This window comes from Malaya genurostris, chromosome 2 (assembly GCF_030247185.1).
Source record: "Malaya genurostris strain Urasoe2022 chromosome 2, Malgen_1.1, whole genome shotgun sequence".
NCBI classification, from domain to species: domain Eukaryota; kingdom Metazoa; phylum Arthropoda; class Insecta; order Diptera; family Culicidae; genus Malaya; species Malaya genurostris.
The window spans coordinates 112,027,217-112,051,316 of record NC_080571.1 but is presented as its reverse complement, the minus strand read 5'-3'; the positions used below and the strand labels follow the sequence as shown (position 1 = coordinate 112,051,316).

General features: G+C 36.6%; 2 protein-coding genes across 2 annotated transcripts in view; both read right to left on the bottom strand.

Moving 5' to 3' along the window:
* Positions 1 to 1,538: 1,538 nt before the first annotated feature.
* The window catches only part of LOC131427962 (acetylcholine receptor subunit alpha-like 2), a 69,211-nt gene continuing 46,649 nt past the window's right edge, over positions 1,539 to 24,100 (bottom strand). Inside the window, exons 5-9 of the mRNA XM_058591567.1 lie at positions 12,083 to 12,242; positions 11,472 to 11,875; positions 3,035 to 3,216; positions 2,656 to 2,857; positions 1,539 to 2,088 (exon numbers count right to left, since the gene is read on the bottom strand). Coding sequence (XP_058447550.1) covers positions 1,885 to 2,088; positions 2,656 to 2,857; positions 3,035 to 3,216; positions 11,472 to 11,875; positions 12,083 to 12,242 — 1,152 coding nt within the window. The 3' untranslated portion in view covers positions 1,539 to 1,884. The remainder of the gene's footprint in view (positions 2,089 to 2,655; positions 2,858 to 3,034; positions 3,217 to 11,471; positions 11,876 to 12,082; positions 12,243 to 24,100) is intronic.
* On the bottom strand, positions 15,091 to 23,049 carry LOC131427954 (carboxylesterase 5A). Its single transcript, XM_058591552.1, has 2 exons — positions 20,015 to 23,049; positions 15,091 to 19,957 (listed from the first exon to the last, which is right to left on the bottom strand). Exons 1-2 carry the CDS (start codon positions 21,766 to 21,768, stop codon positions 19,783 to 19,785), a joined length of 1,929 nt encoding a protein of 642 aa, XP_058447535.1. The 5' UTR covers positions 21,769 to 23,049; the 3' UTR covers positions 15,091 to 19,782.

Sequence of the window (24,100 nt, the reverse complement as noted above, 5' to 3'; positions counted from 1 at the left end):
GTATTCACGAAACAAGTTCGAAGGTGAATGTCGAAAAATGATGTTTGAGGTGATTCTGAATACCATTGTCCAAATTTGACAATTTGATCTCACCGTTTGTTTAACTTAAAGTGTCTTGGTAATTTAAAACAGATTTCATTGGTATTTTAGTATTTTTCACCAATTTCGGCTATAATTTAACTCTTCCGCAGATATTGAACTAGTGTTTCACAATTGTGAGCGCCTTCTAATGAAAACCGTTCCGAAAATATGTATATTGCGAAGATATTTGAGTAATTCGAGTAATATTGACTCATATTGTAAGAGTTTTCAAGTAATAGTAATTAACCGGAACCCGCCATTTTGTATTTCGGAGTAACCTTATACATCATTTTCCTACATCTACTTATCAAACCCGTTCCGAAAATCTCCATATTGTAATGACATTCAAGATTTATAAATAAACCGGAAGTTTAAACTTCTCAAACCTCTTCCGAAAATCTCCATATTGTAATGACATTCAAGATTTATAAATAAACCGGAAGCCGCCATTTTGGAATTTAGAACCACCTCAATTATCGTTTTCTGATATCTACTCATCAAACCGGTTCGAAACTATCCCTATTGTAAATGTTTTAGAGGAATATAAATGAACCGGAAGTCGTCTTTTTGGTATTCAGAAGCACCTTAAGCATCGTTTTCCGACATCTGTTCATCAACCCCGTTCCGAAAATATCCATATTGTAACGAATATCAATAAACCGGAAGCCGCTATCTTTGAATTCAGAACCACCTCAAACATCATTTTCCGATATCTACTTATCAAACGCGTTCCGAAAATACCCATAGTTTGTAACGAATATACCGGATGTCGCCATCTCGGATATTGAAACGACTTAGACATTCCTTTCCTGCAAATAGTGATTTTCGTTCCATAATTATCCATTTTACATATCCAATAATACATATACATAACTAAAATTTTTTTTACGTTGAAAATTACAAATAACGTAAACTTTTTTACGTTTACTACGTAAAAAGAGATTTGGGTATATCAGCCTTATACATTAGAGTATGAGTGATATAAGTAGTGCAACATTACACTACTAGGTTGATCAGAACAATTTTCGTATATTTTGTATTTTCGGTTAGTTTTTTATTAGATATTATTAGAGTAGAGTATCTGTTTGATATTCTATAACTTTTTTTCAGACACCACTTCTGCATAAATACATAGGCTGAAATAAGCCTTGAGTCGAATCGGTCTCTCTATCCGTGCAAAACAAATGCACATATTAATATGTATATATACATATATTTTGTTCTAATTCACAACCGTGAAAATTCAAGCATTTAAGTTAACTTAAATTTAGAGTTAGTGTTAGATGTTGACAACAACTAAAAATGTTTCATTCAAAATGTCGACAATTTTTAAGGTTTATACTGGATTTGACAGGTCGTTTGCTCGCTTGGAATGACACGGACAAATTAATTAATATAGTTAATCTGTGTTGCGCTGCCATGAATGTGATATTTAGTACTAAGTTTTTGTCCTTGACTTTAATTAGAAACATGGTAATTTATTTCAAATATGCAAAAAGTGCTTACGGTTTAGTTGATAGTCACTTTACTGGCTTAACCATATCATATCTACTGGTGATTAATAACCGCTGATTCTTGTAGTACAGCAAATAACACGGTGAAAAATTGCTTACTCTCTTCGATTCGAATACACTTACACACGACACGATCTGCCCCTCATTGGAGCTTTCTTTGGTTAAGTCAATTTGAGATAACATTCCGTTGGAAGAGCCAATAAATTTTAACTTCTATCGCGCGGAAATCCTGCCTTTGGAAATCCGGTCTGTGCAGCAGCTCTTGAGCCGGAGGGTGGAATTTTGTTACTTAGGCGTGCCGCGGATCCTTCACAGTGAGATTGAACAGCTTTTGGGCGATAATGGAGTACTCGATGTCAATCGGTTTGGTATCGTCGTACAGCGAGGGTGCCTCGCACAGGATTGCAAATGTTCCAAATAATGACGCTAGTGTAAATAACCATAAAAATAAACGATCCAATACCATCGCCACAAATCCCCAATCTTGATCCTCCTGTATTATTGTTATGTGAATTTTATTTTTTTCGGTTCGAATGTAAACCGAGTTAGGATGGTGTTTTGGCATCGGTCGGTTAGGGCGTGCGAATGTTATGAAACGAAAGAAACGAAATATATTTAATCAGTGGAGGAATGTTATTATTCCAAGCAACGGTTTTTTTTGTTTGTTCACACTGAATTTTAATTCTATAAATGAGTTCAGATGTTGAGGGAAGGAAAAAACTGCTATAAAATCGTACAACTGGTGAGAAACAGTCTCTAAGAAAGTTGGACGAAAATAAAAAATATCGATAATATAAGCATTGTCAGGCGACCTTGAAAGCTGAAGAAGGAAACGAGAATAAAAAAATAAAATAAATAATGTAAGCCGAGTAGTCTCGCTTGTCGCTGAAAAAGCTTCAAGTGGGTGGTTTTTGGGGTGAATGGCGAGGCGTTCCTTCTTTGATTGAGTTGGCAAACAACACCCAACGTCGGTACTAAATTGGCAAGAGAAATCTCTTCCTTCTACATACACTTTGTTCTGTCTCGGAAAACAAAATGCCAGCGTGCGAGCAATACTTACCGCATTAAACTCATCCTGGCGCTGCATATGGTGCTGTATAAACATAACATTATGAATGGCCTTTTCCAACTCGAATGGATATTTCTTCCTCGGCGCCACATCGCTCAGTGATTCGTCCAAACCAGACATAACCGACGGGAGCCCGTTATAGCCTCCAAGACTGCTGAGGCCGCCTCCGAGGGCTCCAACGAGTCCGCTAAATCTGGTGGAAAAATGAATAGTATGTTAAAACAAATGTTAGGTTTTATCGGAACTTTCGCCTATTTCAAGCGAATATAATCATAAAAGAACATGCTTCCATACGTTGTTATGGTAAGCTGTAATGATGGGTGGACGCTGGATGGAGCACGTAGTAATGTTACATCTTTTGCGTACTAACCTGTTTGTTGCCGTTGTTGTGTGCAAACCATTGCAGCCTCCTGGGCGTCCCTGCATGTGTCGGATTGAGTCTGGACTTGAGCCACCGGAATTCTGTTGCATCTGAGAGTGAGCAGCCAGTGCCGCACCGAATTTGCTCTTACTAATTTTGATTCCGTAGTTTATCTTGTTGGCAGCAAGTTCCTGGCAAGAAATACCAAATTATGAGAATTCTTGTTATTAAATTCTATACTGAGAATTGTGGACCATCTCATGCAGAGTAATATACAACCACTTAGTTATGGACATCTGACACGTTTCGCAAGTATGTAATAACGATGCTCATAAATTCAATAAACATTGTAGCAACATGCATCAAACAAGAACGGAAGATGAGATGAAACAAATATTTTCACCTTTAAAGTTACATTTCAACTCTGAATAAAACGATTACTGATGGTTAGTGCTTAATATTCGCGTAGATAATATTTTCATTTTGAGACAATAAAAGTGGAGGAAAGGATCTGCTCCGCCGGCTAGGACTGATTCTATATAGGCGTATTGTACAAATAAAGGAAGTTGTATTAGATTAGTGGTGGCAGAGCCGGTGAAACATGCTAAGCCCAGGTGGGTAATTTTTCGTACCAGGGAGAACAACCCACTATTAGAAAGTATTATTTAGTAGATTTCTAAAATAATATTTTGTTTCGATATAACTTTGCATGAGACGCGTAAATTCGAAGCTTGAAGCGTTTTCGATATTTTGTTGTAAAACAAAATTGCGCATTTAAGGGTTAAATACAATATCAAACTACAAAATTTCTGCCAATATTTGTTTGCAATATTATGTCAGCAGTCTTTTAGGTTCAGTATAAACTTATTTGTGTTTGAAAATTTTCAAAATTTTTTTTTTGAGAATGTTGGTTATCCTGATCGTTTAGTTGGTTGGGGTTGATGGTGAAAGATGTCTCGCATGAATCGAAATCAATATCTTGGCATTACATTCCTTCTGTGGAATTTGGCTTTTCCGTATCAACAGAGTTCGCTGCCGATTCTTAGCATACAGAATCATTTCATGGCTAGTACTACGATCCTACTGACACTATGAATCATTCCAGGCCGGGGCTTGAACATATGACAACTGGTTTATAAGACCAGCGCCGTATGCATTGAACCGCAAACCCGGGCGAATCGAACAGCGCACAAAACAAATCCAGCCGCTGATGTGCATAGCACATTGTTAAAAAAGTCCCGGGACCGATTGAGATAACGTTTGTAATGTCAAACTATCATCATCGTTCAGAGGACAAATGTTTTCACGTCAATCGCACCACAAACACTAAACTTACCGACATATAAGTGACGTTACTTTTTGAAACTTAAAAATAACGAATTCCGTTTATTGATAAAACATTGCTTCCTATAAGGAAAAACCGGGCAAGTCCAGCAATGGTTTAAGAAGTGTTGCCGCACTCAGATTAAAAACGAAGATTTGTGGTATTCTGATTTTAACGTGACCAAATTGAGCAGTCATCCGGAAAAAAATGTGAGCAAGTTTGGATAATCGTGATGGATGAACACAAATTCAAAGTTCGACTGAACTGGAAGTGCTTTTACGATCGTATGCGAAAATCTGGGCATGAAAAAAGTCTTTTCCAAATAGGTGCCTCGTTCGCTCTCAATCTATCAAAAGCAACAACGCATCAACTATCCAGAGAGCTGGTCGACACTGTTTAGTATGAAACAGTGGACGAAACATGGATCTATCTTTTTTCTCCCGAGTTGTTTCAACATTTAGACGGGGAAAACGCAACAGGTGGCTGCAACAAGTATGGCGTCAGTTTTTAGATGCTCGAGGTATAATTAACGTCGACTATCTTGAAAAGGAAGTACCAACAAAAGTTTTTAGTTATTAATGCGTTATTAGTTTTTAATGCGTTTGAAGTATGGAATCGTAAAAAAACGGCCTCATATGAAGCAGAAAAAATCATCTTTAACCAAGACAATGCACCGTGCTACAAGTCAATGAAAATAATGGCCAAATTGAACGTATTGGGCACCGATCTGTTTCTTCACCCACCATATTCTCAATAACCTAGCCCACAGCGACTACTTGTCATTTGATGATCTGAGAGTCATCACCGCAACTGAAGTCTATTTTAAGGCCATGGACGAATCATTCTATAAGTATGAAATAAAAAAATTTAGATAATAAATAAAGAAATTTTGCTCAAGAAATGTTGTTTTCCTAGTTAGTTCCTGGACTTTTTGGACGATGTGGAAGCAACCTTCTCTACGGCAGTATCGAACCGCACAGAGTGTAAGTCGATTCGACACTGAATTTGGTTTTCTGTGAGTAATTTTCTCAAATGCGAACGCACTCATTGAAGAGCAGAAATCATATGGAAACCGTAAACTTATGTATACGAAACCGTCATATCAATTAGAGCAATGACAATGGTTTGAAAAACAGGGAGAATTAGATATTGTTCGTGGTTGAGTTGTAGATGTTCAAAAAATAACCACTGTCTATATGGTTTTACTTCTATATTTTGAATATGTACCTCCGTATAGAAGGGCAAGGGTATAAATGATCATTTTTGCAATTTTTTTCAGAAAAATCGTTCAAAAGAATAAACTCAAACATTTTGCATTATACGAACAACATTTTGTAATTTTTTCGTGGAAAAATATTGAGAAATAAGTCGGTGAAGAGGTATTTTCGAAAACGTTTCTTGAAAATCATGATTTGCGGTGTCCACTGTATCTCAGCGCAGACTTATCAGAAGTCAACAAATCAAAGCAGTTAGTTAGAGTGGAAGTTTTTCTAGACCCCAACGTTTCTATTTGATTTTTTTTTGATTTTTTGAATTTTTGGTGGTTGCTTGAATTCAAAAGTACGATTTTTCACGAAAAAATCGACCATTTTGTAGCTGTAAAACCTCCCCATAGTAACAAACAACGAAAAGGAAAACGTTGGGGTCTGGTTTATTATATGTAGAAAATGTATGTAAAATTTTGTAAGAAATGTTGCAGTAGTTTTTGAATGACGATGGACACGGACTTTCAAAACCTGCTTACGAGAAAAACGCGCCCAAAGTTTTTTGTCTATAAAATCAATGGAAACAATTTGTTATCAAGGGAGCCCGTAGGGTCTAACATTTTCTAAAAATCATATATTTTATTTTATAATTTGTTATAATGAAACATTTCAAGATTGTTTTGTCAAGTTTTTAAGTCAGTAGAAGCAGTAATCTTGGGCCTGTGTACCGAGTTCTTACTTCTTCGCAGTATGAGATAAGCAATGATAACGGCCCATAGCTTGCTAAGTTTTATTCCGATAGGCTTGAAAATTTAACAGAATATTCTTGAAATGTTTTACTGTAATAAAATACAAAGAAAAAAATAAATGATTTTTCAAAAGTTTAAGACCCTACCCGCCCCTTAATGAAAATCTCCGAGAAAAGTGTGTGAAAAAAATATTACATACTTACCTACACACACATATACACATACACACCTCGGGTCAAAAGTCGGTTTTCACAGTGATTGCATAACCTTTCTATATGAGAAAGCCAAAAAATGCAAAACCTAACAAATCTGACATTCAATCATTCATATTTCCGGGTCGCAATGTGGTTATTATAAATAACATAAATCCTATCTGAATTGGATCTAAATTCGCTATGAATAGTAGTTAAAGTACAGGGTCCGGCACTCGAAGTGTAACCAACTTCAGACCGCTCGCGCAGCTGATTTGCTAAATGACAGTTCGGAGTTGTATTGTTTACAAGCGCAAGAAAGCATTTTGCCAAAAGTGAACGCGAAAAAAAAATCTTGACTTGAGAGAGCGAAGGAGTTGCTTCGTTTGGCCGAAAGCGGTCAATTTCCGAACATTGTATTTTCTGACGAGAAAATTTTTCCAATTGAGCAATTCGTAAACTCTCAAAACGATAGGTTTTACTTGACCGACCGTTCATACGAGAATTTAAGTCATCGATTGGCCACCAGGAGGCAGCACCTGCAACAGATAATGGTTTGGGCCGCTGTAACCGCAGATGGGCGCTCTCCAATCGTTTTCATCGAGCCTGGCGTCAAGGTAAATGCGACATATTATCGGGAAAGTATTCTGGAGGTTGCTTTGAAGCCGTGGGCAGACAAACATTTCGGTGGCAGACCATGGACGTTTCAGCAGGACTCGGCATCGTCTCACAAAGCTCGAGTGAACCAAGAATGGCTGAAAAACAACGTTCCGAACTTCATCACGTCCACACAATGGCTCTCGAATTCACCAGATGCGAATCCAATGGATTATTCTCTTTGGGCCATTTTGGAGAGCAAAGTCCGAACTAAAAGATACACCAGTCTCGAGGCGCTGAAAAAAGTTATTGTCCGCGAGTGGGCCAAAATACCTTCAAGTCACATTCGGCAACTTGCGATTCGTTTTTAGACCGTCTCAAGGCCATAGTCAAGGCAAAAGGTGGTCATATCGAGCAAAAGTGAATTGATTCTGAATTTTGTATTATTTTTACACATTTTGTACTTTGAATTAAGTAAAAGTAATTTTCCAAACTGAATTTATGGCCTTTTTAATTGGTTACACTTCGAGTGCTGGACCCTGTATCAAGATTTAATATCGACTGTATATGATTATGGCTAAGATTATTTTTATGCAACATAATATTGCGTATTGTAAATTGATGACTTTTCTTTTAGTTAGAAAAATGCTTAAAACACCATTTTTATCATAGTTTTATGCATAAATTAATACCACCACTGATTGATCTGATATATATATATATATATATATATATATATATATATATATATATATATATATATATATATATATATATATATATATATATATATATATATATATATATATATATATATATATATATATATATATATATATATATATATATATATGTATATATATATATATATTAACTGCCTCTAGCTGTTTTCTAAAAGAATTTGAGCAACTGTCATACAGTGTTAGAATCAGACTATGTGTCATTTAGCTGAAGCGTAATCCACAACACGTTTTTTTACTATAAAAATGTCATATTTTCAAAAAGGGTATCCATGAATTACCAGAAAAATGAGAAAAGTAGTGGCTATCGATGGACAATACTTAGAATATACCATTTTATTGTTAATAAAGTTTCAAATTTATTAAAAGAAAAAACAAACGTCGTGAACTTATTTATACACTAATAATTCTCAAAGGATCAGGATCATTTCACCGAAAACCATTTCGCCAAAAGCCGTTTTGCCGAATGCCATTCAGCCGAAAGAGGAATTTCGCCGAAAGTCATTTCGATCAGTTTTAATATTGTGATTGGGATTGATCAAATAAAGGCAAAAAAAACAATTATTTCAACTGCCATTTTGTTGACCTACAGTCGTACTTCTGAAATGATCCAGACTTGAATCATTTTTGTTGGTTTTTATTCATGATTCTCAGAACGGAATTCCAAAAAGAACTTGTTGACTTTATTAGTGTACCTATCAGGCAATTGTTTGGGATATTTTCTGATAACTGAGTGCAGATGAAAAACCTGTTTTAATCCACCTAGTGGTGTAATGATGCCTTTCTCATGTACATATAATATTTAGGTATTCTATTCAAAATTTTTCTCTTCAATGTTTGAAAGAAACCAAGAGATTGTTTGTGAATTAACTAGTATAACATACTGAATAAAACAGTGCTTTGATTGCGTAGGTCATCCTTAAGAAAATTAAGTGGGTTCACTATTATATGCACTTCCGGCACCGGAACCCGAGAACCGGTATAATCAAAGTCGGTTCGTACAGCCACCAACTAACATGACATACAAACTCTACTAGTACGCACTCTAAATTACAATTTAAATGTTTGTTGCATCCGAAAATATGCAGTAATTTTTTGGTAGGACTATAAGACCTTTCAATTGACTCTAAGATTGGGAATAACGGTTTAGAGTCCAGTATATAACATTTTTTACGGTTTTTGTTCCGCCAGTTTAAGTGACCGTGTACAATATTGAACACACTTTACCCTTTCACTCCGGAACCGGAAGTCGGATCCAGATGAAATTCAGGAATTCCATATAGGACCGGAAGACCTTTCATTTGATTCTAAGTTTGCGGAAATCGGTCAAACCATCGCTGAGAAAGTGAGTGAGATTCATTTTGGTATATATGACCACTATTTCCGGTACTTCCGGAACCGGATACCAGGAACCAGGATAGCCGGAATCGGTTTGTTTAGTTGCCTACTGATAATGACTATCGATTTGTGTAGTTTTGAGACCAGTTTAGAAATATTTTAACCTGCTTTGTTTCGCCGGTTTAAGTGACGGTGTACAATATTGAACACACTTTACCCTATAACTCCGAAAGCGGAAGTCGGATCCAGATGAAATTCAGGGATTCCATATGGGATCGGGAGACCTTTCATTTTAATCTAAGTTTGTGGAAATCGGTCAAACCATCGCTGAGAAAATTGAGTGAGTTTCATTTTGGTATCTATATGAGAAAGGCAAAAATATCTAATGCGGCTTCGCCACATCCTTTTGTTCGTATGTTTTCCGACCTCGCTATCGCTCGTTCGGACCTAACTGAAGCAAAGAAACCTAGGTTTGAGTAGACCAGGCAAACGAGGCGGTTACAGGTTTGCATGCAAGAGGCCGCCGCCTTCGACGGCGGGTCGGCGGCCAACTCAACTGGCGTCGCCTCGGCGGGTTTGTGCGCCGGGCCATCTTTGCTTCGGTTATGTGACTGCGTCTCATCAATTATACAGTAGATATAAAAACAAATAGATATTTTTGACGAATAACCGGAATTTGCAGTTTCCCAAAAAATTATGTTATGTATTTAAAATTACCCTTTCGAAAAAAATGACCCTTTCGGCGACATGGCCCTTTCATAAAAAATGTCCCTTTCGGCGGAATGGCCCTTTTGGCGAAATGATCCTTTCGGCGAAACGACTTTCGGCGATGTGGCTTTCGGCGAAATGATTCTCCCGTTCTCAAACCATATGTCTACTACTCCTCCAATGCCAAATCGTTGTAATATTTGTAACAATAGTGGTCTACAGATTGCTTCAGAGACTCATCACCTTCGATTTTTTCTCTGCCGATTTTGCTAAAATGGAAATCAGACCGGTTCATTAATAATCAAAATTTCGATTAGTTTTCATCATAAGAAAAAATAAAAACAAGCGAAAAATAAAGATGAATGGAAAAGCGAAAAATTATGCTCATTAGCGGACCTTACACTATCATTAAAAGTGTCATTACTAAAAAATAATGTCATTTTTATGAACGTGTAATGGTGCAGTAATGACGAGATTTCTATCAAATTTGAAATACATCATTATTTAGACATCATTAAAAATGACAATAATAATGCTCGTGTAAGGGCCGCTATTAAGAATTAACCGTCAGGGGTAGATTCGGTTTTTCGCAAATTTTCAAATTTCCACGATCTGCTTTTTTAGTTCTGTTTCTTGTTGGTAATAAAGTGTAATCTGAGTTCATGGTGGCTTTACTTCCTTCATATAAAGATACGCCAATACATTTTAAGTAGTGTAAGTTAAAATTACATATTTTCTGTACTGTAGATGTTTACATGATAACTTTTTCAATTATTTTAATTTTTTAAAATGCACACCCATATTAAAAACAAAAATGTTGTTTTCCATCGAACAACTTTCCATGCACCTATTCATACATTGTAATATTTTTTCCCGACTTTCACTCGTTGATGCAAAGTTACATTTTCATCAGTAAAAGAAACACTGGATGCCAGTAGATTTTAATAATGAATTCATAAAATATGAGAATTTATAGTAATCTAAATATTCTTCACTTCAATTGAAAATCATCATTGTTAAAAAATTAACCTTGATGTATGGAATTTTAAATAACTCTTTAACCTGTTATCTTAAATCTACGCATAAAATTGAAGTAATTTCATAAATGTGAATAGTTTTGACTATGTAAGCATAACATTACGCAAATAGCTTTTTTCTGAATTAACCATTAACTCAGCAGTTATCTATATGTTAACGTTAAAGTACACAATGCCTGGTTCCATGGCGTATGGTAACCTTTTCAGAATCGTTCTTATTGTAATGCAAAATATGCAAGCAAATACAAACAGAAACTAGCGCATCTGGTCTACGGGAAATTCCTAATTTGAACTCGCTTTACTGTCCCAAATTTGTTTTGCAATTATTGAGAGTCATTGGGAATATCAATGTATCTAAAAGGGGTGCGCTGCTTTTAAAATGCAAATGCGCTCAGGGCACATCCGGCAAGCAGATAACGATGACACACCTTGGTACACAGAGGGAAACATTTACAAATTGCATCAAATAGGAATTCAACACCTGAGTAGAACTCGTGTCCCGGCGAGGTTGCTCGATTCGTGCTCTGCATTTGCAATGGGGGGAAAATTCGACTTACCTTTAGCAAATCGTTCGGCACCCGCATCAGTAGCAATTTCGGTAGACGGAGGATAAAGAATTTCCTGACCCACGGTGCCATCTTGTGAGTGCTCGGCTTGCGATAGTGTATGTTCAGTATAATAATGGTGATCACGACGCTCAGCCCGACCAAAATCATCGTGAACAGGAGATACTTGCCGAGCAAGGGTAAGGCCAGCGAGGTGGAAGGTATGATTTCCGATATCAGCAGGAAGAACATGGTCTGTGATAGCAGAATACTGATGCATAATGCAATTTTTTCTCCAGAATCAGCTGGCAAGTAGAACACGAGCACCGAAAGGTACGAAATGCCGACACAAGGTATTATCAAATTAACTGTGTAGAACAGTGTTTTTCGTCTCAACGTGATGTTGAAGAAAATGTCTGCATTGGAACCGGATGAAGAGAAAAAAATAACATTAATGTAGTGAGTGCAAGTAGTTAAGCAAGAAAAAAATATATATATAAGACACTGCTGCAGTGCTGGAATACGTCCCAAGTGATAAATTCCTTTCCTTTTTTCCAGAGAAACGCCAGAAGAAAGTGAAGAACATGACAAATGAAACGCTCTTTAAAAATTCGATTACTCACCAGGATATGGTTCTGCACAGCAAGGATAGTACTTCTCATGACGTTCCGCCGGTACTCCAAGGATGTCCCACTCCACGCTGGGATAGTATTCACGTAAGTCGATTCCAATCTTTACCATGTTGTCGGAGTTGTTGAGCTGATTTTTATGCTTTAGATCGATCTGAAGAGAAAAAAATCACTGGCGTTGTAATAGCGCTATCTGTCTTGAGTTTGAAAGTGAACTTTTCCTCACAGTCAGAAAATTGGCTCTGGTTGTTTTGGTATGAATCATATGGAACCGCAACTGGCGCAAAGGTGAAATTATTTTGTTGTTGAAGTTAATGGAGTAGTGTCTTTGCTTTGGTCATAATAGCCAGTATCGCAATGTCTTATTTAACATGTTGATTCTCATACTATCTTTTGAGTATAGGTACATGAGCAGAACAGAGATTGCTGATCTTACCCCATCCAATGGTTTCGATAAATCGGATGAATGGATCAGCCGGGATGAATTTTGGTTCGACAAGTTCATAGTTGAAAATTAATAGATTTTTTACTCTTTCGCAATTCAAGTTGACGACGACGTATTCGAAACATATGAACGGAAAACAATCCAACTTGCATTGGAAAACCTAAAATGTATTGTTCAGTGGTTAAAACAGATTGATTCAAGTATATAAATCAGAACTAAGTTTTTCACTGCAAAAGTCTTTGAAAAATACATTTTCATAAATACGTTTATTTATATATTAGTTTTTTTTCGCCTTAGTATTCTTCATATCTAGTGCTTTAAACCAGTGTTGGTGGTTGCTGTTATTTTGACAGAGGCTGCTCGATATTTCTCTATATTGTATACAACATTTTCAATTCGGTAGAAGATGATACATGAACTCGTGTCTCTCAATGCCTGAACCGTGAGAGAATTTTTCTACATTCCTTCGCTACACTTCATACTCTGAGTATTTCACTGCCGTTAAAAAAATAATTACAGTCTAGTAATGATTGGTGCTGTGTGGAATTGACCAAGAGAGCATCGCAGGTTGACAATTATCGCATAAAATCGAATCGATGATTCGACTTGATGATTCTCATATTAGGTTGCAATATTGCAAAACCCTTGTGTGGAGCATTTACATACATTTTCATAGACACAACTTATTCAAAGGTTATACGCACATAGTTAGAATAAGCGGCAATAGTAAAATGATTCTATCGCAATTATCCACTGCCCATACAGAATCGGATCGCGAAACGAGAATAAGCGACATTTGTTGCTTCAGAGAGAATCCCCACAGCAGCGTGCTAACCTTTGATTCTCAGGCAGGTCATCGAGAGAAATTCGCTCTCGCACTGGTGTCTATTCTATGTTAAATGAACCATACCGTTTTTTTTGTTGCTGAGATGATATTCGTCTCTCTTTGATGGCACTGATTGAATCGTTGAAGAGTTGGTAGAGAGCGTTCTTTGATACGATAAAAGCCATCTTTGCTTTAAATCTAATATATTTCGAATATAGCCACAATGGTTGGTATTTAATAAAACATATTACTACTAGTTTCTCTCAATATCATATTTGTATTTCGGTATTCATTAGTTAATGTACTCAAAAACACTGTTTTTTTGAAACGATTAGTTGTAAAAATTTTCATTGAAGAAAACAGAAACCATTTATTTGTGTATATACTGTACATGATCTATTTCAGGTTCGTTTGTATGAGTACATCACTTTTATTCAAAGTAAGATAGTAGCTGTCCAACCCATTTGGCACGTTATGTTGCTTTCCTGTATTTTCATACTGATCAAGCATTTTATCAAGTGAGTTTTCATTACACTCCTGGTAACTATTGTGTTACTGAAAATTGCACTTTTTAAAGGTTATGCAACATGTCTTGCAGTTCTTCAGCTGGTACGAATGTACAACTTGTCTTATAACTTGACAAATTTCGTATGTTTATGTGATGATGATATTCAGTTGAGAGAAACTGAATGTTCTTTGAGTGTCTCAAATGTGTTTGTTTTACGTATTTTCATACGAGCTTGTAAAATACAATTGTGCAACTCTTACAAAAACTTTTGCATTGATTACATTGAGAATGCAGTAATAAAAACAGCAAAAAAGAAAAACGACTTTGAAGTTTAATAAAATTACTGCGTAATGTAAACAGGAATTAAATTGATATAAGTATAACTTCATTTGCAATACGACTGCTCATTTCACGAACATGGGTTTATTAAAATATTCTGCTCTTGAATGAATGATAATACTACACATTGTAGAATTGGTCGTTCTTATTTTTGGAACAGATAATCAAATACAAACTGCAGTTTCATTGGAAAACATATATTTGATAATGAGAAACTTAAAACAAATTATTGGTACATGTTAAAATTGGTGGTTTACTGCACAATTGTTTTAGATGTTTCCAAAGTTGTTCTCCAATGAATTTTTCGGCACTACTGTGAAACTAAACAATGATAAGTTGCACGATCGATTTTAATATGTTTAACAATCTTTTTTAACATATCAAATATAAACAAGGACTCTGCAACTATTATACAATACCTTCAACTACAAACAAGTTACATTTGTTTCTTGGGTATCGAATTTCGAAAAATAAATAGTAGCTAAGCTGCTAAAGGATAAACGCGAGGCAGGACGGGATCCGGAAGCATCATGTAGAAAGACGGAGGGAATGGTTGCCCGTAAAAAATAAACCATTTATTTTATAGCATAAAGAATTGATTCATAATTAGATCTATGGTTTTCAATACATTTTATTGTATCTTGACAAGATTTTTTTTATTTCCAACGATTTAATACATTGTTTCTAAGATTCACAATTAAACTTATTGTACACGTGGTGTTTCAAATTATGTGCAAACTGTACATTTGATTGTTTTACAAAAAAATTTTATAATTTGAATTGTTACGATACTTAACAACCTATACATTCTATTGTAAAAAGCATGTTCAGAATTAATTAAATAGTGAATAACAATACACAAAAAATATATTTCAACGGTCAAAGCAAAATTGTGGAAGGTTTTGTAATAACAAATCGTATTGTTTTTCTACAATATATTTTTTTCGGGTAATAATTTCATTCCAACATTTCAACACGTGAGTGTCGCGTGTTGGATTACAAGCAAATAAGGTTCTAAACTTCCTAAACCGCTATGAAGTGAAATTTTCGCTATAACAGGCGTTATCAATGATGATCTATGTATCCAAATAAGTCCTCTACCGATTTTGATGCAGTATTATTTTGACCGAATTTAGCTTCATACTATTATTGTGATTGCTATGAGGCTATATTGATGCATTTTATCCTCAAGAACATGAATCCACCAAACCACCTGAATTACGTTCCATCGACAGCCGGTATTAAACAGTTGTACCATTTGCTAAAATAACCCTGTATATTCGAAATCTATTCGTTTGAAAGTATTACTAGTTCAAATACAAAAAACTGTTTTAATACACCTAGTGGGGTTTTTCCCATGAATACGTTTATTTCATAGGCAATGTACATAAGTTTTTCTTCGCCGGGGCTTCCACAATACATAGTAATTTAAACTTAATAAATTTCGAAAATCATATTAATATTTTGGTATTCATTAGTTAATCTAAACACTGTTTTTATAAAGCGATTTGCTATTATAAATTACATTAAATGAAATACTTTCATTTTGTACATGATCTAATAACTATTTCAAGTTTGTTTGCATCAGTTCATCACTTTTATTTAATATCGTATAGTTGGCTATTGGTTGAACTCATGGAAGAGAAAACAGTCGAACATAAAATAAAATTTAAATTGGAACTCCAATGGACTTAATGAAATGATAAAGAAGTTTCATGAAAAGAAGGTCACGACATGTAAGAATGTCGCGAACATTGGATAGTCTACCTTGGGTACGTAAGGAATTTATTAGTTGAGATCTGACATCACGATCAGAGCTAATAAAAGTCATTTTCATTAACTCAAAATAGACGAAAATGACGAGAAATTACTGTCACTCTCAGCTTCGCTTGCAAACCGTGAGAACGAAATCCATGTAAAGTCAATGACATAAGCGGGATAGTAGTTTTAAAATTGTGTTCTTTATTTCATTTGCCCTTGCAGTCATTTGCTTTTTTCAGTGAAAATCCCGTAGTATACAGTGTCGGTATTCAACCGAAATAGAAAAAGGTGTTACAATGACTTTTACTTGTTGGCGCTCGAATTTGTAGTAGTTTTGATTTCCAAAAAGGTTCTGGGATGTAATTACTTCGATTTGTCATATTTTAGTCACTCTTTATAGCCAAGCGTCACAGATTTTCAATACATCGATGAAAGAATGAGAATTGCAATTCTGCTGTGGTTCCCTGAAGACGCTAGTTTGGTTTCGTCTTGTCATAGAGGAAAGAGTGACATTGACAATTATACTCTCTCATTTTTTCAATGAGAAACGAAAATGCTTCGTATCTCTTCGTTTGTACTGATGTCGGTCATTTACGAATGAGACAGTAAAATATGGAAAATGAGGTTGTTGGAATGGTTTCTTTCATTGAGAATGCGTGACAATTTCAACCTCTGATCACGATACTCCACGCATGTCCAAACGTCATGATCAATATCGCGATAACCTTCGCCACAAGCACAATGATTAGTCTCGGAAGGTCCAATTCGAAGGAGATGTGCATCTAACGTGTAGTGATTGGACATGAGTCTGGACATCTCGCGAATGAAATCCCTACTCACATCCAGTCCCCTGGACCATGCCTTTGTCGATATTTTAGGAATAATTGAGTGCATCCACCGACCCAGATCATCTTTATCCCAAGAAGCTTGTCAGCTGGCAGGTGTTCTTTGGCGAGACGCGCTATAGAATTCGTTGAAAGCAATCGGTCTCTCACAAATTTCATCTGCAATACCACCACGTTTGACTAAACTATCGGTTCTTTCATTGCCTGGAATGGAGCAATGAGCCGGACACCTAGTGGGAAATAATGCCTTTCTCATATCAATCGTAGAGTTATATATAATACTGTGGTATTCTTCAAAATATTTTTCTCCGATTCTTGAAGGAATAACCAGAATCGCTTTGTTTGGCCGTCTACTGATAATGACTACCGATTGGAGCAGTTTTGATGTTGATTTAGATTTTTGATGTGGAACACATCTTTATTTTCTATATAGGGGTGCAATTTAGAAACTCAAGGAAAAATACACGTAGAAATGTGGTCAGGTTTTAAACACTCACAGCTCAGTATATTTTGTATCAATTGTTAATGTTATTTCATTATTTGATTGGAAATATTTCTACGATTCGATTTGAATGTATCAAGCCACGTATTTTCAATTATAAATGATTGAAATTTTGATTAGTATCGAACAGTGTCCTGTTTTGTTTGCTAAAAATCTCCGGCATATCGGATTTCCCTGTCATAGACGACGGTTTGGAAGGAAAAAGCGATACATCAAAGTGAAAGCATCGCTCTGACTGGTCAATCGATGCAAAAGCGAAACTGTTGGAAGCACGCGAGTCTATAAATAGAAGCAAAATTATAGCTAACGTTTCAGTCCTACGCGTAGCATGCTAGAGGTAGGTTGTAGCTAGATAGCAAGACAAAAAGTGCCATAAAACGATTTAAAGCTTTAATTGGTATCTGATCTTGTGTCATGCAAGCTCGGATGAAATTCCATGTAATGTGGTTTCGCCTGAGAAATTGATATCTACCCCAGGGTAAATTTTGAGTGGTTAAGATTAATTTCTAGTTTATATAATATGAACTCGATTGATAATGAGAAAAAGTTTATCGCTTCAACCGAAATCGCAGAATGGTGGAGAAACTTAACGCTATAAAAATAATTTCTTGCATGCAAAACTTGAACGCAAGCTTGGCGAAGAGAAGTTTTAATATCAAAATCGTGTCGCAGGTATGTACAAAGATATAATTGCATACATTTGGGATATTGGTGTAATTTCGTCGGTTATAAAACAAACAATGTTCGGTGTTGGTTCCTGATCAAGATCAATGTAGACAGACTCTCGTGCAATTGCGGATTCAAAAGTGTGACGATTGATTGAACTGTTTGATTGTAGATAATTAGATATTTTGGTTGCCTTGTTCCACATCAATGGCTCGAACAACCCCATGGGGCTGATCCTTGTAGTTTTTTGCGTATTTGGTTTCTCCGCTTTAAGTGATGGTATAAAATTTGAAACACACTTCACCCTATAGTTTTGGAGCTGGAAGTCGGATCAGGATAAAATTCAGGAATCCCGTATGACACTATCCAAATCAGTTCAATTCAAGAATTACACGGCTGTTTGAATGTATTTGATTGAATTTTCCGTGTCATGTATAAAAACACGTCGCTTATAATGAAATTTATATACTCATTAGTTTGTAATTCCGGAACCGAAAATCGTATCCAGATAAAATTTGGTAAGATTATATGGGGTTGTAAGACCTTTCATTTGAACTTACGCTAATGAAAATGGGATGAGCGGGCTTTGATAAAATCAATTGCACGTTTTTAGTTCTTTTTGCACATTTTACCCCGTTACTCCCGAACCGGAAGTTGGATCCAGATGAAATTTAATAGCAACCTATGGGACTATTAGACCTTTAATTTAAATCTTCGTTTATGAAAATCGGTTGAGCGGTATCTGAAAAAAAACGAGTGCACTCTTTCTTCATTTTTTGCGTATTTTAGCGCGTTACTCCCGAACCGGAAGTCCGATCCGGGTAAAATTCAATAGCAATTGACTAATGGGACTAAGAGATCTTTCATTCGAATCTAAGTTTGTGAAAATCGGTCCAACCATCTCTGAGAAAATCGAGTGCACATTTTTGTTACATACACACATACATACACACACATACACACAGACAACCCGAATGGTCTATGACATTTGGTCCTCCGGGCCTCGGTTAGAAAGTCGGTTTTCACAGTGATTGCATAACCTTTCTATATGAGAAAGGCAAAAAATGAATAGCATTTGTAGTTTCTAGCGATGTAGTACGGACGCTTGCCTTACAAACTTGTTGTCACGTGTCGAACCTATAGTGTCTGGAGAATCGTAATATTATTTATGCAACCGTACTGCAAAATTAAACTTTCACTACGGAATGTAGTACCAATACTATGCTTTCGAATTTGAACAATGTTTATAACGATTTAGGGGTTTTGGTTCTGAATAAATACCGGTTTTTGTTGCGTGCACTTAACTATTTTCTTATTTCAATAATTTGTCTTTGACTCATTAGTGCATTAACTGTTTACGTGGAATTGCCAACGCCACCTAATGGTTCCAAAAAAGCATACGTAAAGTACCGTGTCTTAACTGAACTGCCAAAAGAACGAAGCGTAGTGACGGCGGTCTTTTTCTCATTTTGGCACACTTATCAACAGCACAAAAAGAAGAACCACTGTACTTGATGCCGAATTTGGTGATACACTATCACACTGTGCGCAACCTACCAGAACTCAACTGTCAGTCCTGTCAAAAAAGTAAACAGTAGATCCGATTTAATAATTTTCAAATTCTGACTTCGTGTGAGGATGTTGAAAAGATTGTTCAAAGAGATTACTGATTTATTGACTCAAACATATATCATTCATACTTTCTTTTGCTTCTATATTAGTTTTTGTTTTGCTTTTTAATGTGGTAAAAAAGTTATTTTGTTTGTAGTTATTATGTCATGCATACACTATCCGTAAGGTTTTCAAATGATTCCAAGCACTTTAGCAGGTTTTTGAATTGAAGGTTTTTGTCCACCGAGGAGTCCAGTAAGTCCACCAACAGCTTTGCCCAAATTTTCAAGACCATCTCCCAAAAATTTACACGATATCGATTTTATCGATTCCAATTGAGCACCCCAAATCGATAACTGACAAAATCTGTAAAGAGTGTAGAATTTTACATATCTAGATGGTCTGATGCTAGATGTTGCTTACCTAAAATCATTGTTCAACGTTGCTTTTTCACCGATTTTGGTGTACGGAGTACCTTTGCTAGAGAAAGCTTTAAATAGGCTGTCGTCCTCGGAGTTACTACTGTTCATATAAGCGAATTTTGCTATAAACGCTACAAACGCCTGTCTTGCATTCAAGTCTCGCTTTGATTTGATTACCGCTTTGGTGATCAAATTACCGTGAATATCATGCGTATCAAAAAGTATACCCAATTCATCACCATGTCCTACTGCATCTTTTCGCCTATCAGAGCTTTGTTTAGCTACTAACGGCAGGCCGCTAAGAAAATCGCTCCCTCTAGTGTTATCCGAACGATGTTCAAAGCTATAGAAGTATGATTTGCCAGCTTTGCTCCAGGACTGTGCTGTCACTATAGCCGGAAGATTGAATACAGCATCGGTAGTCGCCTCGACGAGTTTGTCGAAGACTTGCGTCACGTTCCATGATTTTGGTATTTCCAAATATTTTGACAAATCCAGAACACTGCCCAGGGAGTCTAACATATCAACTGATTTATTTAGTTTTAAAAAGTTTTTCAGACCAACAATTTCGCTAGTAGTTTTCAAAAAATTTGTAGCAGTGCCGAATTTTGTTTCAATTTCTTTAATGTCGATTCCATTGGCTGTTTCATCTTTGGACACCCCTATCAACAAAGGGATGTTTCGTGTATTTGTTTCTTTACTAATAGTAACCGAGGGTTCCTCCACAAGAATACCACGCAATCCTCGATCATCATCTGTCTGCTCAATTGCTGGACTTATTCCAACGTTTGCGGTCAATGATTTCACCGCTCTTTGATCACTCAAACGACTCACTTGTAGCTCGCTATCAACATTGATGATATCATGAACCGATTTCCCTCGCATGCACCGCACAATTTCTGTTTCGTTTCCAGCAGAACAATTATGTTTTGACACAATTTCGTTCAACGATGTAACAGGTTCTGAATCGTACGAATTTGGCTGCAGCGATGATCCGGACATTGCCACTACACCGCCAATGGCACTGCGAGCCATGGTGGCTGACGATAAAATCATTGCAGCGGTTGCACCAGATCCGTGGCCGATCACTTTAATTTGGTTGGGATCTCCACCAAACCACGAAACGTAATCCTTCACCCAGCGAACGGCGGTGGCCATGTCTAGTAAGGCTAGGTTTCCAGAAAAATCACGACTACCGTCACCGACAATGCCGAATGATCCTAAACGATACTGAATTGGAATAAAAATTACACCGTTTTGCGTCAACGGTTCTGCTCCATATTGAGCCGCTGATCCATAGCGGTAGCCTCCGCCGTGGATCCACACTATCACCGGTAAACCGGTGGTCTCATCGGGCATTTGTGGAGTATAAATATTCAGTAACAAGCAGTCCTCGTTGCCGATTACTTTGTAGGGATTATTTGGCTCTGGTTGCGGACATGGTGGACCATTATTGATAGCATCTATGTCTCCACTGAGACGCTTAAATCGAGGTCTCTGATAGCGGTACTCTCCAGTAGGAGCATCCGCATATCGTACTCCACGGAAGGAGTAAAGTCCGGTTTGCCGATTTAGACTTCCTTCTAGCCGGGCAGATTGTCCGACATATCTTACGAAAACCACTGGATCATCGATTGGCGGTGGGGCCGATTTTATCCCGCCGACAATGGCATCACTTTGCTTTATTGAATCAAGTACCAGTAGCAGCATTGATACGAAACTGACCGAAATTATTTGTAATTGGATTCGGTGCATCGTTAAACAATTTGTTGAATTTAAACACGGTTTAAAAAAAAACTTTTGTTTTGAACGGATGATCAAACAGAACGCATGGCGTATCAGAACTGATTAAATTATTTAAATTGCGCTAATGCCACTCTTATCAATGTTCTGCAGCGGATGCATGTATAAGAAATAAACGCAGCCGCAGAGGGGACTATTTGAACTGATTATTCATTTCAGAAACGAACTCTTTTCGGTTTGTAGCTCGAACCGAGGATGCTATCAGAACTTGAATATTTTTTTGTTTTTCGTCTTGAGATATAGGTTAACGGCTCCAGTAGTCATATTCGTATACGAAAACCATTAGTTAGAGTGAGATCTGCTGTCGCTGTATGATAGAGCTTTCGTGTCCCTACAACAGTAGTAGTAGCACATTTAGAGACCAAACAAAGATAATGTGTCCGATTTCATCACAATTCGTTGATTGAAAGTCGAGTAATTTTTCCAAAATTTTAAACCATTCACAACCATATTGACAGAGCTTCCCGATCAACACATTGGGCCGTATGAATAAAATGTAGTAAAGTCTGTTGTTTGTAGTATCTTTTTTTTTTGTTTCGATTATAGAGGCTTTAACATTAATGCCATTCGCCTCTACGGGCCAGAAAAACTTTCTGAGCCTTTGTGCGGGGTTAGGAATCGAACCCAGGCGGGCTGCGTGAAAGGCATCGACTTACCCATCACGCTATACCCGTCCCCTTGTAGTATCTTCTCAAAAACAAAGTCCACAGAGTATAACGCGGTTTGGTATGAATAAAAAACAAGTTCGAATATTGAGCATTTACTGTATACCGTATCGACACAGAGCCGGAAAAGCTGGCATAAGCATGCACAAAGCAAGAAACGTACTTACATCTGTAAAAATGCCACTTTTTTAATTTCTGTACTTCACTTTATCAGCAAACACACGAGTAGCAACCTCTAGAGCTACCTACCGAAAACTTGTAGTAAATACTACAGTTTGTAGCATGTTTTGACAGGAACGTGATCCACACGTAGCATTTACTACCGAGATTCAAGCATGCTACGTTTTATTCATACGGCCCAATGTGTCTAAACTATTTCTCTTTTTGATACTTGTCAGAAAAAAATTTTTTTTTAACTATTAACGAGACCAAAATTATGTCAGAGCATGCTACGTAAAAAGCTTTTTGTTATAAACTTGTTAGGGCTTTATGATCAGGTTAGGTTATTTTATCGTTTATTTTAATTTTGGAAAATATTTTTCACAATTTCGATTTTGGTACGACTCTGGATTATTTAGTAATATATAAATAGTTTATGAATGCGTTAAAGATCTTTGCTTTCATATTGTTTCATAACGAGGGCAACAATCAACTAAGCGTTTTCATTAAAGTTGTATTAGAAGGAAACGCATGGTGCTTTGTTCTAGCAGTTATGCAAATTCCCCGAAATGCTACAACTAGTTTAGAAGAGAGTGTTGAAGATTTCTGTTTCACATTTGAATTTAAGTTAGTGAAAATCTGTTCAATCACATGTAAGAAAGTAAAGCTCCATTTTATCACATTTGATTACTATTGTCGGTTCAGTCAACCATGCACTAACATGACCAACTATTTTTTTTACGATTCTCTATGACGATTTGAATTTTGGAAAAAAAGGTACCGGTAGTCGGATTTGGATAAAATTCAGCGAATCATTATGGGACTATCAACGGTTTATTCGGTTATGGACTCTCATGGTCTGCAAACTAGAGAAGATCACTAGCCAATATAAAGCGGTAGCTTATGAACAAAGTATTCCTGAAATTGACATTTTTACCCTACCTCCGGAACCAGGGGTTTGATCCGAATAAAAATTGGGATATTTTTATGGCATCTTAAGACCGTCCATCTCCGAGAAAAGTGAGTGACATCATTTTTGGTGCATATCACCGTGTAATTCCGGAACCAGAAGTTGGATCCAAATGAAATTCAGAATCTTTGTATGGGACCATAAAACATTTCATTTGAATCTAAGTTTGTGAAAATCGTCGCAGTCATCTCCGAGTGACCATATTATTCACACACACACACACACACACACACACACACACACACACACACACACACACACGCACACACACACACACACACACGCACACACACACACACACACACACACACACTCTCTCTCTCTCTCACACACTCACACACACACACACACACACTCACACACACACACTCACACACACACAGATATATATATACGAAAAATACACTCATACAAACAGACATTTGCTCAGTTCGTCTAGCTGAGTCGAATGGTATATGACATTCGGCCCTCCGGGCCTAGGTTCAAAAGT

Coding starts and splice junctions, on each gene's coding strand:
- LOC131427954 (XM_058591552.1), bottom strand. CDS start 21,768: ATGCACCGAATCCAATTACAAATAATTTCGGTCAGTTTCGTATCAATG. Junction 19,958..20,014: donor ACGTTGAACAATGATTTTAG/GTAAGCAACATC, acceptor CACTCTTTACAG/ATTTTGTCAGTTATCGATTT.